The sequence below is a fragment of the Mus caroli genome, unplaced genomic scaffold, assembly GCF_978045245.1.
Source record: "Mus caroli unplaced genomic scaffold, Mus_caroli_1 scaffold_20, whole genome shotgun sequence".
NCBI classification, from domain to species: domain Eukaryota; kingdom Metazoa; phylum Chordata; class Mammalia; order Rodentia; family Muridae; genus Mus; species Mus caroli.
The window spans coordinates 37,480,773-37,496,481 of record NW_028227275.1 but is presented as its reverse complement, the minus strand read 5'-3'; the positions used below and the strand labels follow the sequence as shown (position 1 = coordinate 37,496,481).

Here is a 15,709-nt window from a genome sequence, read left to right as displayed (position 1 = left end):
TCAGTGTTCCTCCCCTGCCTCTCCCTTTAATGGTAGTCTGGTTACTTAGGACTGCAAAAGATGGAGTAGCTAGCACAAGGTCTTTTCTATCATGCTCTGCTGACCAAATGAGTCACCTGACAACCCAGATTCTAGTGACATACTCACCACTTGGTGAGGGAGGAGCCTCTGAAAGGTAGAAAGTCTGTTTCTTTGGGTCTAAATTGCCATATTTCTTGATTGACCTTGGAAAAATTCTCTTCAAAAATGTATTTCATATCATGTTGCTATAATTATCTGTATGTTTTTCTCCTTTACAATGTACTGACTAGTTAGTGTTGGATGGATGAAAACATTTATTCATCCTGTTTACTTATCCCTATTCTTCTAAGTAGATAACCATACTATTTGAGAGAATAATAGCATTTTCCTTATTTGTCAATAGTTAAGTATTTTAATTCTATCTCAGAGATATTTTACTGGCTAAGATGCATAAGATAAATCTAGTAGGAATGCACTTCTATTTTGTTTCTGTTATATATTTTCTTCCCTCCCCTTTCTCCTCCTCCTCCTCCTCCTCCCCCTCCTCCTCCTCCTCCTTCTCTTCTTCTTCTTCTTCTTCTTCTTCTTCTTCTTCTTCTTCTTCTTCTTCTTCTTCTTCTTCTTCTTCTTCTTCTTCTTCTTCTTCTTCCTTTTCTTCTTTCTCTCTCTCTCTCTTCTTTCTTTCCCTAACTCTTCATTCTTGAGGTCAACCCAACACTTTTCACTGACTACTGAGACTTTCCCTCCAGTCCTGTTGCCTAATTGTTAGAATGTAAATACATTCAAAGCTATAATAAACTGGACCTCAAAAAAAATCAATGCTCAATTGCTCAGAGCTAAATTAAGTTCCATACTTGTATATGCTCATAAGATAAAAGTAAATAGGAAGGTGGTTTTCATTCTGGGTAAGTCCCATTCAGGGCAGAGGCAATAAACAAACAAGAAACAAAGTGATAAATATGTCTTAGATACTGTAATACTTTCTTCCCTAAAATGCCCATTAATTTCCAAAATCAACCATAGCTATTATACATCCCATTGATTCTTAAAGCAGGCAGACAGTGTCTCTTAATAAATATAAGACATCATAAATCTCAGCAACCCCTTCTCACCAACAGTAACATGCACTAGATGTGATGAGTCCCATACACGGGTAGGATTAGAATATGATTCTTGTACTTACAGGTGGTGGATATTCATACTGTGGAACAAAATCTTCAGAGTACGTTGTCGAAAAACACCTGGGAAGGAGAAGCCAAGATGTCAGAAAAAGAATGTCTCCCAAAAGAAAGATAGTGACATGAAACAAATATGTTTCAGGAAAGATTAACACTGATAAATTTTTTAAGTCCAGTCTTCCCAGGCCCCCCACAGTTTTACCTGTCTTCAGCAAGCATTCCTTCAGTTACTTCTAATTCTTCACAAGGCAATATGCTCCTGTCCTAGCATTTATAGCTACCAAGTCCCATGTTTGAATCTTAGGTGCTCTATGGTCTCCAGATTCTATCATCCACTTTCTCCCTCAAAAATCCTTTGACCTCATGCCCCACATTCTGTGCTAGATAATGACTAAAGAGATTGTGATAAATACCCAGCCTCTACCTCCTAACCATACAGAAATGCTAGATGAATCATTTGTCTTCCACCAGGAATGTAAGCTAGCCCAGTTCAAAAGGAAGTCCCTAGAGTAATGGAGATGAAGGCACATGCTATGAAAACCAAGAAAGCTGACATCCTAAGCCTCCAGGGCAGAGTTTTAACTATAGGTAACGAGTAAGCAAAGTGATCTTAGGCTCACTGTACTTGCACATTAAGGAGATTAGGCAAACCCCAGTTGCAAGCTAAAAGGAGCCTAGTTCCTATATTTAGAATTCTGGGTAAATAATAATTTGTTCTTCTATAAAAATGAAACTGTACTTGTGTTACCAGCAATATTTTAGAAATGGATAGTCAAAGAAAATATCTAGATTTTCTTGGGTTTTGTTGTTTTCTTTTTGTTGCTGTTGTTTTCGTTTGTTTGTTTTTGTTGTTGTTTTGTTCAAAACAACAAAATCCAATTTAGGCAGGCTAATGGATCTGGGTGGAAGATTTAGCCTGGTGGTAACCAGCAACTACTGCCAGCTTTCTCAGTGTTGCTTCCTGGCAGCAGCAGTGCCCGAGAGCTTGAGAGTTATGAGAATTCAGTCTTTCCTGTGTTTGGAGGAAGACACAGTGGATAGCAAACTCTAGATGCTCAAGTGCCTTCTGTACATTTGTATGTGTGTATAGCACAAGTACATCCTTCTATACATTGTAAGTTACCTCTAGATTGCCTATACTACTTAACATACTGTAAATGTTAAGTAGCGTAGACGCTAAGTAACTGAAAAATAATTATTTCAGAAATAATTATTTTTTTAAAGTCTGTACATGTTTAGCAAAGAGTTGTTTTCCTTTCAATTATTTTCATTCCAAGATTGGTTGAACCTGCTGATGTGAAACCCAGGGTATGATTGCAATTAAGTCTTATCCCAATTTACTGAATTAGAATCTCTATGGGCAGGGCCCATTATTCTGAAGTTTAACAATCCCTCTAGATAATTCTGATACACACTTGAGTTTGAGTACTGCTGAGTGAAAGAACAAAAATAGAAATTCACATGAGAAGAGAGAAGTCCTAAAAGGAGTGGGGAGAGATAGTAGAACATATGTGATATGAAAGTCACGGTGTGTGGTCAGGGGCATGCTAGGCTTAAAGGTTTAAGTAAAGATGGGGATAAAGAGATGAGGAGGAGGGGCTAGGGTTGGTCAACTAAAATTAGGACTGTATGAAAGAAGTCTTATGAAAATCTACTCCTTTGTAAACTAATTAAAAATACAGTTTAAAAAGAAGTCTGAACATAGGTAGCCCATAAGAGGGGAAAAGTGCTTCCTCCAGAAGACATATATTAAATTAGAGCCTCCACAAACAACTCACACTTCTGCCGTTTCTCTTGGTTGTCCACTAGAGCTATATGGTAAGATAACTTGCTGAAGACACAATGAGCAGTGGTTGAAGGACACAAAGGAAATCAAACAGGAACTAACCTGGATACTTTCTCCCTGCCAGATAGCATTTATAGTGCTAGAAGATGCTATGTAGATCACTGGGAGAGAAAAGCAATCAGTGGACTCTGCCTGCTATAATGCCATCTTCTCTACCATAGCAACAGTGGCATGACTGTTATGGAAGTAACCAATAGCCTTCCAGTTGGACTTGAGGATTGCTCCACAGAGGGGAATTCATGCCTGGTACTGTAACCCTGATAAAACTCCATGGTTGGGGAGGTCAAAGGCCCTAGGAGGGAACTTAGTACTGTTCTGATAATTGGGCATGTCGTCAAACTATCTTCTCAAAATTTATGTTTAAATAGCACAGTTTTTCAACCTCGGTCAGAGAAGCTTCATTTTCAGTAAGAAGCAATCAGTATAGAGTCTCATAACTGATCATAAATGCTGAGAATAAGTGACTGTTGACTGCTCAGATCTAAATTGGTTACTTATCAATATCCATCCACATACCTCAAAGTTCAGAAAATATCACAAAAAAAGGGGGACAGAAAGAATTGAAGATTTTGAAGATGGGGAGGACTTCTGTGTAGAGTGATGTCTTCCAGACATGACATAGTCATTGCTTTTATGAACTCAAGGTAGCTGTGGTTATTGGCATAAGACCTTCATAGTCAGTCAACATTCCAGCATGAAGAGGAAAAGAGCTACTGGCAAGTGGTAGCTGTTAGGGGAGGGATGTCATTTTTCTTCTTTGGGGCTTTGGCCATGCTCCGGTGGATAGACCTATATTAGTGAGTATGCAGGCAGTACTAACTGGACCCAGTGGTCAGTGGGTTGCTAGAAAAAAATAGAAAAATTAGGAAGAAGGAAGAGTAAGAGCAGAAGAAAAGGTGGAAGGTAGACATATGGCATGGGAACCAGGGGAATGAGGAGCATGGAAGTATAGATAAATTCTATAACACATGAAATTATCAAGGGATAAACAAAAATTACAAAATGAATCAGGCTGGGCAGTGGTGGTGAACGCCTTTAATCCCAGCACTTGGGAGGCAGAGGCAGGTGGATTTCAGAGTTCAAGGCCAGCCTGGTCTACAGAATGAGTTCCAGGACATCCCGGGCTACACAGAGAAACCCTGTCTCAAAAACAAAAGAAAACAAAACAAAACAAAACAATAAAATGAATCAGATGTCCAACAATTTAATCTTCAAATCAGTAAATAAAATTTAAATGATCAATTTAATAGAAAGAAAGAAAGAAAGAAAGAAAGAAAGAAAGAAAGAAAGAAAGAAAGGAGATGGAAAAATTAAAGAAGTAGGAAAAATTTAGCAACTCAAAATAGTGAAGGATTTAATTTTTTGGCCTTAAATTGAATATCACACTATTTCTTAAAAGTCCATCTATATGTCTTAATACTTAACGTAAAATTATTTTCAAAGAAAGCTTAAAAGCAAAAAAAATATACAAACATACAATTAAGTCTTAGCCAAGAGATATATTCTTCCAATAATAGGATATGGAAAAGGAAAAAAATGTAAAAATCACTGGCTATAGAGACCATTGCCCATGATTAAAAGAACAACTTACCAAGAATATGCATAGGAATCCTACATCAATACACGTACAATATGTAAGATATGTAAGGCAGAAAAAGGCGGGATTCCAAAGATAAAAAACACAGTCACAGAGGGGAGACTGTAAAACATCCTTCCTGCCATTGGTTTCTTAGTCCCAAATCTACCCATAGCCTCCAAAAACCACAAACAAGGGTAGGTCAACAACAAAGAGAAGGAATTTGCACACTTGTCCCTAAGGAGAACATAGTGGAGCATGGGAAACACTATTTTAAATAAGTTCCTAGCCACTCCTGCTCTAGACCCAACAGACCAAATCAAAGTGGAACCATTTGTGTCAAATTCTATGCCAGCCATCCCCAACTAAATTATTTCATATGTTCTTTCAAGGATATGGGGACCCAGACTATTTTAACCTTTACAAAGAACAAAAGCAATTCAAGTCTTTTGTTTCTGCTTTCTTCAGTACTCTTATCAAAAGAGCCTTGTCTGCTTAGCTCACGGGAGCACTCCATTTTCTTTTGTAAGATGAGGTATTTTCTGATTCTAGAATTGTGAATAAAAACCAGAGGGGACCTTTACACTTGCTATCATCTTGACTTTGACTCTACAAGCTTCAAATTGTGTGTGGATAGGTTTTTTTTTTTTTTAAATCCTGCCTCTACAACTAAATCAAAGCCCACTCGGGACCAGATTCTGGCAGGAATTTCAGGGGAAGAGAAGGTAACAAGGGATTGTGGGTAGACAGAACACCATGGACATCTCCAGAAACAGCATCCTACACTGATGGAGAGAGGTACTTCGATGGGAGGATTTGAACCACTGTTTTCAAGCAGGAATGAACAGAATGACAGTTCTGGGAATGCACTGTTTTGGAAACAGAGAGAGGCAACTAAGAAATTAAGGATCTTGGAGCTGTACAGCAGCCCCACAATGGCAGCTGGTCTCCACTTCCTACCCCGCCCCAAGTGTCAATTAAACGTTGCTTCAGTGGACTAACAGAAGATGGCACTCTTGAACTAAGATAATGAGCAAACTTCCCGCTCTTCCCATTTCCCTCAGCAGTATTACCTGGATGGGATGACCTGGGATTGTGGGAAAACCCAACACCATTAAAATAAGCAGAAATAGGTAACTCTACTATGGGGGCAGCAAAATTAAGCCCATGAGTATTCTTTCCTCCAGAAATGCTCTCCATCACTGATGGAGCCCTCTATCAGCCTGTGTCTTTAAAGGTGTACTGCAGAGCCCAGAAAATGAAACAAGAATGAGTGCACAATACTTTGAGGAATGCAAAATGCTGCTCTCTTAAGAGGAAAAAAAAATTTTTTTAATCCCAGAGAACATGCCAAGCAAGTTCTAAACAAGGTTATCAGATACAAGATTGCTGTACAAAGGAGTTTAGCCATGTATCAGCCGACAAAGAATGGAAATGTGGAGGGGGAAAGCGTTCACAACTGTACCATATTCTCCAAGTTTCCTAGAAGAACAGATATAACTAAAGCTGTAGGATACATCTACAAAGGAGAACTTATAAAGTTTTGTTGGTTCTAGAATAATTCTTTACTTATGAATGAGACAACTCATTGATGATGATCATTTTGTCACCTGACTGATTAAATGTCGTGACTCAGAATACAAGGTATACCTTGGAACTTGATAAAGAAATCCTAATAGACATAGAGTTCCATAAAATGGAAGTGGGAGGATGATAATTTAGAAAAGAAGAACAGACTGGTTCAACTCATCCCACAAGCTACAAAGGAGTGTTATAATGTCACAGTAATTAGACGGTGCCGCTGCTGAAGGTGTATACAAACGGACCAGCTGGATAGACTACAGAGCTCAGAAATCCAGCTGCTTAAATATGGCGCAGCTCTGATGGAAAGGGCTCAGTGACCAAGTGTGAGCAAAATAATGTTGCAATGACTGGCTAGTCTCACGTTACAAGCAGGCACGGGCATTATACATGAGATATGCAGCTTCTAAGAGGTTAAAATTTGATATTTCATATAGTATGTCTTTTTTTCCAATGATCAAAACAATGCCATACATAAAGTTACCAAGAGAATTCAAAGGAGATATTTGAGTACATTTTACCAAGACAGAATTAGTCCCCAGAATAAAAATGTTAAAGCTTTTGTAAATGAGTTTTTACATTTTCCAATAAGAAAATCAACAGAAGGTACACACAGGCGATTTGCAAAAGAAACCAGGAAGGGTCATTGCTGTGGAACAATAAACTAAACTATAAGTCCAGTATTTAGTGGAATGTAAAGTAAAAAAAATATATAGTGCAGTACCATTTTATCTCCATTAGATTATTAATAAAGAACCTTTATATACATTTCTGAAGGTGTGAAAGGATGAGTACTCATATGCCCCTGGTGTGTCAGAAATCCTGTGAATGTGGGGTTAAAGGTAGATCTGTCAGGTCTAGAGTACAGCCGGAAGACCTCCGTGTCGCTACACAGACTCAATGGCAGCCTACATTGAGTTAAGCCATGACTGAGGACCTCTGGGTGCCAGAAGCCTTGTGTCTCTGCTTTACCTCTGTCTTTCCTGTCTCGAGCCGATAGGCCCAAAGCCAGACTCAGGCATCTCTTTTGGGATTTCCCTTAGTAGAAACCGAAAGAAAAGGGCCAGTCACTCTTCCGAGATGGGAGCTACTTATGCAATGTCTCTACTTTAGCGAAGAAGCTAATGAAGAAAATGCCACAGGACCGGAATCCTAATGGCAGGCTCCCTCACTGATTTTGCATGCCGTCTTTTGACAAACTTACCCTTTGACTACGATGACCTTGTGTCTCTGTCACCTACAAGAGTCCCATTCCAGAGCTTGGGGCCATTAATCACCGCCATCATTTAATTCCCCTTGTCCAGAGTCCAAACATTCAGATCATAAGCTGGCTCTCCATATGGCTTCCACAGAGAGAGAATGCTTCATTAGGCTGACACAACTATCTGCTGTGCTTCAAATTTAACTAATTAGAATTCTGGACTCTGTGTGTGTGTGTGTGTGTGTGTGTGTGTGTGTGTGTGTGTGTGTGTGACACAGAGAGAGGGACAGAGAGAGAGGGACAGAGAGAGAGGGAGAGAGAGAGAGGGACAGAGAGAGAGGGAGAGAGAGAGAGAGAGAGAGAGAGAGAGAGAGAGAGAGAGAGCTTATTGAGCCCAAGTCAGTCTCCGTGAGTCAGATAAATGCTGAAGCACAGATTAAAAACAGCCTTTCTGGAAATATAAAACTGAAGACCAGATGCTGGTAGATTCATGAGGACAATGCTACTCTGTCAGCATGTCTGGAAGCTGGACAGCTGGCTCTCATCCACCACCACCCACAGTTTGCCACACATACCCTCATTGACCTTTAACAGGTGCAGAGAATAACCAAAGGTGTTCTGTAAGATGAGCAAGTCTGATAGTTATCGTTAACACTGTGGCATTAGTTAAAATATCTACAGGAGAATGAATACAGGCAAAACATCGGTGGGCGACAAGGTGATGCACCCCAACCCACAGAGATCCCCTAGCTTGCAAAAACCTTAATGTTTAATTGCTTATTTCCTATTTTGTCCTCCGAGCTAGAACATGTAGACAACATGCTTACCATATCACGTGGTTTTATCTAAATATGAGTGATTCAAAGAAACAAATAATTTCAAATTAATCTCTCCCCTGGCAACAGCAGAAGAATCTATTTCTAAGACAAGTCTAGCCACTGATAGCCAAGGGGTCTGAACATTCAGACAGTCACTTAAACACTCTGCATCTTAACACCTCCCATTCCTATTTATTCCATAAATATTTATAAAACGGATGAGTGGATTAATTAACGGGTGATCAGACTCCTAATTTCTGTGCTTTAATTTCTTCCTCCATACAGTTAATCTCACCATATTACAAGTGAGAGGAGAAAGTTTATGCGCTCTGGGAAATTACATCCCATTCTTAACCATCATTTTCCTTTAAATTGCATGTCGATCTAGATGCAGTAGTTACAAGTCTGTAATCGCAGCACTTGGGAAGTAGAGGCAGGAGGATCAGGAGACCAAAGCCGTGCTTGGCAGCATGGCAAGTTGGAGACTAGCCTGAATTACAGGAGATGCCATCTTCCCCTGACAATCTTACAGTGAACTGATTCGAATGCTCTTGTCATCTCTTCCCGCATTTACCTCCTGATTAAGTCAGATGAAATTCATTAGCTTTTCAGCAGCTTCTAAATACAGGGAGCTTTTTAGAAACTGCCTCCTAAGAAGCTAATAAGTACGTGATGGGGAGCAAAGATGAACGGCAGGACAATTTGAATCTGCAGTTATCCTCATCCAAGGTCAGTAGTTGCTAAGAAGCCCTAGCAACTTTGTGTGAGTTCTCCCCTCCTATCAGGAACGCAATGATGTGAGCCAAATTTTCTCCTTTCTGCTTGGCCCTTAAGTCATTCTGGAACATTCAGACAGTCACTTAAACACTCTGCATCTTAACACCTCCCATTCCTATTTATTCCATAAATATTTATAAAGCGGATGAGTGGATTAATTAACGGGTGATCAGACTCCTAATTTCTGTGCTTTAATTTCTTCCTCCATACAGTTAAGGTCAAACCCCACCCAGATGACCTTGGATGACCTTTAGGAAGGACAGAATGCAGACAAAACGTGTGGGGTGTGTTGTACACATTTAAAGTGTGAAACACAGTATAATGATTGATGAAACATTCTACCATCAAGTGGACCAGACAAAATAAAAATGAACTTCTACTGATTTCTAGGTCCCTTCCTGATTTTTGGAAAGTTACCATATCCACTGAGCCCTATTTGGTGAAATGTATCGAAGCATCTAGAGCATCCTGCAAATGTTATCATCTCATTACTCTTACAAGACAGTACTCAGCTGTAAGGTGGAGAATGGATGAAAGGGACAAAGCTGGGGGAAAGGAAGCAGCTTTGATACTGATATTAGCAACTGAGCCTGAGTCTGTCTGTTCTCCAGTCTCAGTCACCTGACTGAGATGCTGCCACAGCAAATGGCCTCATCCTCCTCTGGCTACCTAAGCTGGGAGGCAAGGAATCAACTTGAAGTTATCTCATTCCCATAATCAACCAGTAATCCAGCAAATGTCAGTTCTTTCTCAATGGATCAAGAACCTGCATCCTTCTCTCCTGCCATGCTACCATTGCTGGAGACCAGGCTCTTGTCTTGCCTTGATATATCCAAGAGCCTCCTGATGATGGTCTCTGTGGTCTACTAGCTGGTGCTTTCTTAAACACAAATATCTGGCTTTCCCCAGTGTTTGAAAACTTTTCTCATCACTGATATGAGCAACGCCAAATTCCTCAGACCCTGCTCCCTCAGCTGTCATGACTGAAGACTCAACCCAGAATAGACCATGCTCCTTGTACCTCAGGATGCCCTATGTCTTCTGCTGAAGGGTGTCCTTTACTCCCGCTGAGCTCCAAGTTCAAGTGTCACATCTACATGGAAGCCCTTCCCAGTCTGAGTTACATTGCTGCCACTCCTAGCATACAGCAACTTGCAGGTTGGTCCATTCATTAGTCCAGCCTCCCTTCTCGCTTCCTTTTCTCTACCTAGAACCAGAGTCTTCCAGAGTCTGCTCACAAGGTGTGAGATGAAGATCCTGGAGAGGGCTTCCTTTCAGCTCTTGGGTTTGTGCCTTATAGAATAGCTTTGTGCTTGCAACAAAGGAACCACCCTGAGACTCTAAAGATGAAAAGTAGCTAACTTAGGTCCCTTAAGAGATTGTTTAGCACCATACCAGTCTTTGCCCTTAGAGTTCATGCCAGGTGGCCAAATGGATCCCTTACTCAGTAACTACTAACTAAGTTTTCTGTTATATTAGCTAAGCCTCTTTCTCATCAATATACCAGTATTGATTACCTTTCCAGCCTCAACTATCAGACAAATGAGCCTGTCTTTTGCATCTGTACTACCACTGTCAAACTTCCTGGTGCAAAGTAGGCAGTCATCCAATGGGTTTGTTGGAAGAATTTTCCTCAAGCCTAATAATTTTTGGAAGCAATTTAAAAGAAGAAAGCATCCATGCTTAAGTATTACTTTATGTAAACAAAAGCACGGACTCAACTATAGACAGCAACAAAGTTCTCTGTGATTCTCCAAGGCTCCTAATTTTCCTAAAACCATAGCTGTAACCTCTATGTCTGTGGCTAGAGACCAGCTGAAGACTTGAAGTGATAAGTACTTTCCAAATGACAACTATGTAACTTACAATATTATAACTACAGGTTCACCCAAACATAGGCTCCTCTCCCCGACTCTATGTACCCTCTATGCTCTATGTCCTTTGTTCCATTGATCTGGCAGCTCAGGTGTTACCTCTGCCTGGAACTCTGGCATGGGACATAAGGAAATTACAGATGCGTGTGAAGCCCCCCCCATTGTGACAATTTAAAAGTCTTCAACATTCATCTTGGGCTCTGTTGTGGCTGCTTTTTAAAGGAAAATTGCGTATGTTTTTGGTGTGCTGTGTGATGTTTTGCTATCCTTGAATACAGCGTTAGTATTAATTGTTTAATACTAATAATTTAATACTGATACAGCTAAACTCACAAGAGTAACTTCCTACTGCTTTTATTTTGAAGGTTTGAATACTCATGACCTACTCTCTTAGCAAATGTCCCATGTGCAAGCCTAAAGTATTAACTACAACCCCTAACAGGATAATGGGTCTCTAAAATTTATTCATTCTTCAGGATAGACATTTTATACCCTTGGATCAACATTGCTCCATATACTCCACCTTGTAGGTCCTGGTAACTAGGAATTCAAACTATTTTAGACTTCACGTATAAATGAGAGGGTGCAGTACATTTTTGTGTGTGTATAGCTCACTTAACATGATGCTCTCTGATTTCACCTGTTTTCAAAATACGATTTCCATGTGAAAGGCTAAATAATATTCCACTGTATATGCATACCACAATGTTTTTCTCATTTATCCATCAAAGGAGTCATGAGTTGATCTTATATCTTTGCTTATTGTGGATTATGCTACAATAAAATCCAGTGTATAGATCCCTCTGTGAGATGCCAATTCATTTTCTTTGGGTATATACACAAAACATGTCCCCAGGACGCCACACCATAGAACAGTTGCATTTGAAAAATCTTGAGTAATTTCTGCTGCACTGTTTTTCACAAAAGCCTCTGGACTTTACATGCCCAGCAACATAGACAAGTTCTAGTTTCTCCATATGCACAACCAAACTTGTCATTTTTGTCTCTTTCATCATAATGTCCATCTTAACAGGAATGAGGTGGTACTTCATCATGGCTTTGGTTGTGTGTGCATGTGTGTGCATGTGCACATAAAGGCCAGACATCAACCATAGGCTTTGTTCCTCAGGAGCTAGCCATCTTGTTTGTTGAGGCATAGTCTCATCTATTAGACTAGCTGGCTAGCCTAGGTTCCAGGCATCCTCCTTTACTGACAAGGAGCTCTAGGTGTCCTCCTGTAACTGACCAATGAGCTCTAGGGATCCTTCTGTATGACCAATGAGCTCCGGGGATCATCCTATCACAGACCAATGAGCTTCAGGTGTCCTCCTGTAACTGACCAATGAGCTCTAGGGATCCTTCTGTATGACCAATGAGCTCCGGGGATCATCCTATCACAGACCAATGAGCTTCAGGTGTCCTCCTGCAACTGACCAATGAGCTCCAGGGATTCCTCCTATCACTGGGTTCCAGGGTCTTTCTGTCTCTGCCTCCTCAGCCCTGAGATTATAAGCACATGGCACCATACCCAACTTTTCACAAGTGTGCAAGAGAACAAACTCAGGTAACTCATACAACCACTTTACTGACTGAGTCCTCAGGTCCTGGATTTATTTTTTGTTTTCCTGATTAGGTGGATTGAGCACCTTTTCATATACCTATTGTCCATCTATATGCCTTTTAAAAATGACTTTTGAGAGCTGGGCGTGGTGGTGCACGCCTTTAATCCCAGCACTGGGGAGGCAGAGGCAGGCGGATTTCTGAGTTCGAGGCCAGCCTGGTCTACAGAGTGAGTTCCAGGACAGCCAGGGCTACACAGAGAAACCCTGTCTCGAAAAACAAAAAAAAACAAACAAACAAAAAAAAAAGGCTTTTGAAATTCATTGCCCATTTTAAGTGATAAAAGAATTTATTGATTATATTGGGTATTAACTCCATGTCAGATAAGACTTATAAACCCTTTCTAATTTTGCTGGTTATTTATTTTGCTGTGCATTAGCTCTTTGGTTTGATGAAATATCATTTACTTAGTTTTGTTTCCATTGCCTATGTTTTTATGTCCTTTTCACTAAGTTATTGTCAAGGCCAGTTAAGGGATTTTTTTTTGTCCTGTGTTTTCTTCTGGGATTTTCATAGTTTCCAGAATTATATAAGTCTTTACCCCATTTTGAGTTCTTCTCTCACCCACCTGATTTACTAGTTTATGAGCCCCTGACATTTGACCAGCGTGCATCTCTACTTAGCAATGGCAAAAATATTCCTATAGGTCTAATATTGGAAGAAATAACTACATAAGCATGGTGCTTAGAGACATGAAGATTCTCTTTTATCTATCTCTGTAGATTCAAAGCTAGTAGCACAAAACAGCCACTTTATTATCTCTGATTATTTGGTGGGGTGATTGGGCTCAGCTGGGTTTTCTGTTCCATGTAATGTCAGAACCACTGTGCTAACCAAGACAGCTCACTTTGACTCTTGGTCGTTTTTCTTATTATTATGTAAGAACTCAGCAGGAGATGGCTTGTTGTCTTACCTCTATGTGACTGCTGTATGCATTTTAAGCTTCAGTCTATCAGCTGGAGTCCAAGAACCAGAAAGTAGAAACTGTTTTTTGTTTTTTTAAAGTCTGTACTGAGAAGTTTAGAATCTCATTTCTGCAACACTCTATCACAACCTTCACAAAGCCAGCCCAGCAGCAGAGGGAGGCAGATAACCAATGACTCTTTCTGTCACGTGGAGAGGAGGAACAACTGCAGCCACCTGAAAAGCTGACAACCACAATAGGCAATCAAGGATGCCTACGTCGATCATCTTGATTACCTCCTTGAGCCTATCTGAAAACCCAAGAGGTCCAACTTTGTTGATGGAACTTAAAAAGCTACTGTAATGGATTTGGGTGTAGAAGCTAAGTAGGGAACAAAGGGCAGCCTGAATCCGCCATTTGTCAGCTGTTACATCAAACCTCTAGATCAAAGAGATGCCACATCACGTGCCTCAACATAAATTCTGTTACCAAATCGTTTGAGTCACCATGCAACGATAGCAAATGGGACAAGTTATTACTAAGTGCAAAAGCATTCCTTGCCAAGATACAGAACCCAGATCTCATATCAAATCAGGACTTGTACCACTATCCCAAATATGGCTATAAGGAAAAGCATGCCACTGATGGACAGCATCCACATCAGCCGAGAAGGGGTGCATCACGAACAGGAGGAATGTGAAAAGAAATGGTCATTGGTTGGCTCTGAAGTCATTTCAACAAATTCAGTCAACTAGAAAGGCACCATCACTCAGTATAGCAGACAACCAACTCCAGGCCCAGAAGGATAATCACATGACCCTGCTTTATAGGAGAAAATATCTAGCTAGAGTCTATGCAGGCCCTTGTAACCAACAGCTCCACTTGCTTAAAAACTGGACATTTTTTATTTGAACTTTAGAAGCTTACTGTTCATAATAGTAATATAATTTTATGTTAACTTGAATGGGTCAATAGATACCTAGAGAGTTAGTACAACACTATTTCTATGTATGCCTGTGGGGCTATCTATGAGAGAGATTAGCATTTGAATGAGACTGGGAAAGGATGCTCCCCACCTAGCTTAGTGCACATCCATCAGCCCAGGAACAGTCCTAACAGAACAAAAAGCAGACGGACCATACCTATTCTCCTTGTGCTGGGATATCATAGTCTTCCACCCTCAGACACCCAGAGCTCCTTGTCCTCAGGACTTAGGATTCTGAATTTACACTCCATCCCCATTTCAAGTTCACATGCCTGGAGAATTGGACTCAGGGGTTATTGCTCTCCTGTACGTAAACTATACCAATGGCTTTTCTGGTTCAGAAAGCAGAATTCTTATTGTTCTACCATTCTGCTGAACAGCACACATCTCAGACCCTACGTTTTGGTGTAAATAAATTATTACATTTATTATTGTGTGTGGGTGGTGGTTGTATATGCTCACAATGCCATGGTATGTTTGTGGACATGTAAAGGCAATGTCCAAGAGTCAGTTCTCTTTTTCCATTATGTATATCCTGGGAATTGAACTCAGGTCATCAGATTTGGTGGCAAGTGCCTTTACCTGCTGAATCATCTCACCAGCATCTAAATTTCTTAACTCGGGTCCTGGCTTGCTATTAATTACCACCTGTGAGAGTTTGGATATATTAGTTTGGTCTCTGTGCATATGTTTTACTCTATACAGAATGTAAATGAGGAGATCAATTTAGAGAACTCTTAGGAGTAATGAATTAACATATACAAAGCCATTGGAGTAGTGTTGATACATAGTTAGCGATTTGGGAATATTTGCTTTCATTAGTTTTATTCTCATATTTACAAGTTATTGGAGCCCAACTCAAACTTGAGTAATAAAGGGAAATACTAACATATCCAACAGGTTGTCTTCAAAATGCCTGTTTTCTAGGTCTGCTTAACTTGACTTACAGATAGCTGTTCCCCCACGAGCAGGACATCCTCTGAACTTGAAACTAGAGCAGGAAGAGGCAATGCCCCCACCAAACTCCATTTACTATCCTAGCATGTTCCCTAAATGTCCCAGTCTGGATCATGTGACCAACACCTGGGCTTGTGGGAGGGTAAAGGGAGCAGACTCAACCCAGACATGCCCTAGCTGAATTACAATGGGTGAAAGCAAGGGCTGCCCAAGAGGACAAGCCTAGACACACAGAGAGGAGAGGTCCTAGAAGAGCTGGAGACAACAATGAGGTTCAGATCTGTTTCTTTTCCGTTCTGCCATCTTTCCTCTGCCCCCACACTCCCTGTCATGGTTTCTTTATTATTATCTACTCCACATCTTTACAGGGA

General features: G+C 40.4%; 1 protein-coding gene across 2 annotated transcripts in view; it reads right to left on the bottom strand.

The window, feature by feature from the left end:
• Positions 1 to 15,709, bottom strand: part of Cfap95 (cilia and flagella associated protein 95) — a 102,275-nt gene that overhangs the window by 11,774 nt on the left and 74,792 nt on the right. For both annotated transcript variants that reach the window (XM_029472704.2, XM_021152161.2), the window contains exon 5: positions 1,205 to 1,262. In XM_029472704.2, coding sequence (XP_029328564.1) covers positions 1,205 to 1,262 — 58 coding nt within the window. The remainder of the gene's footprint in view (positions 1 to 1,204; positions 1,263 to 15,709) is intronic.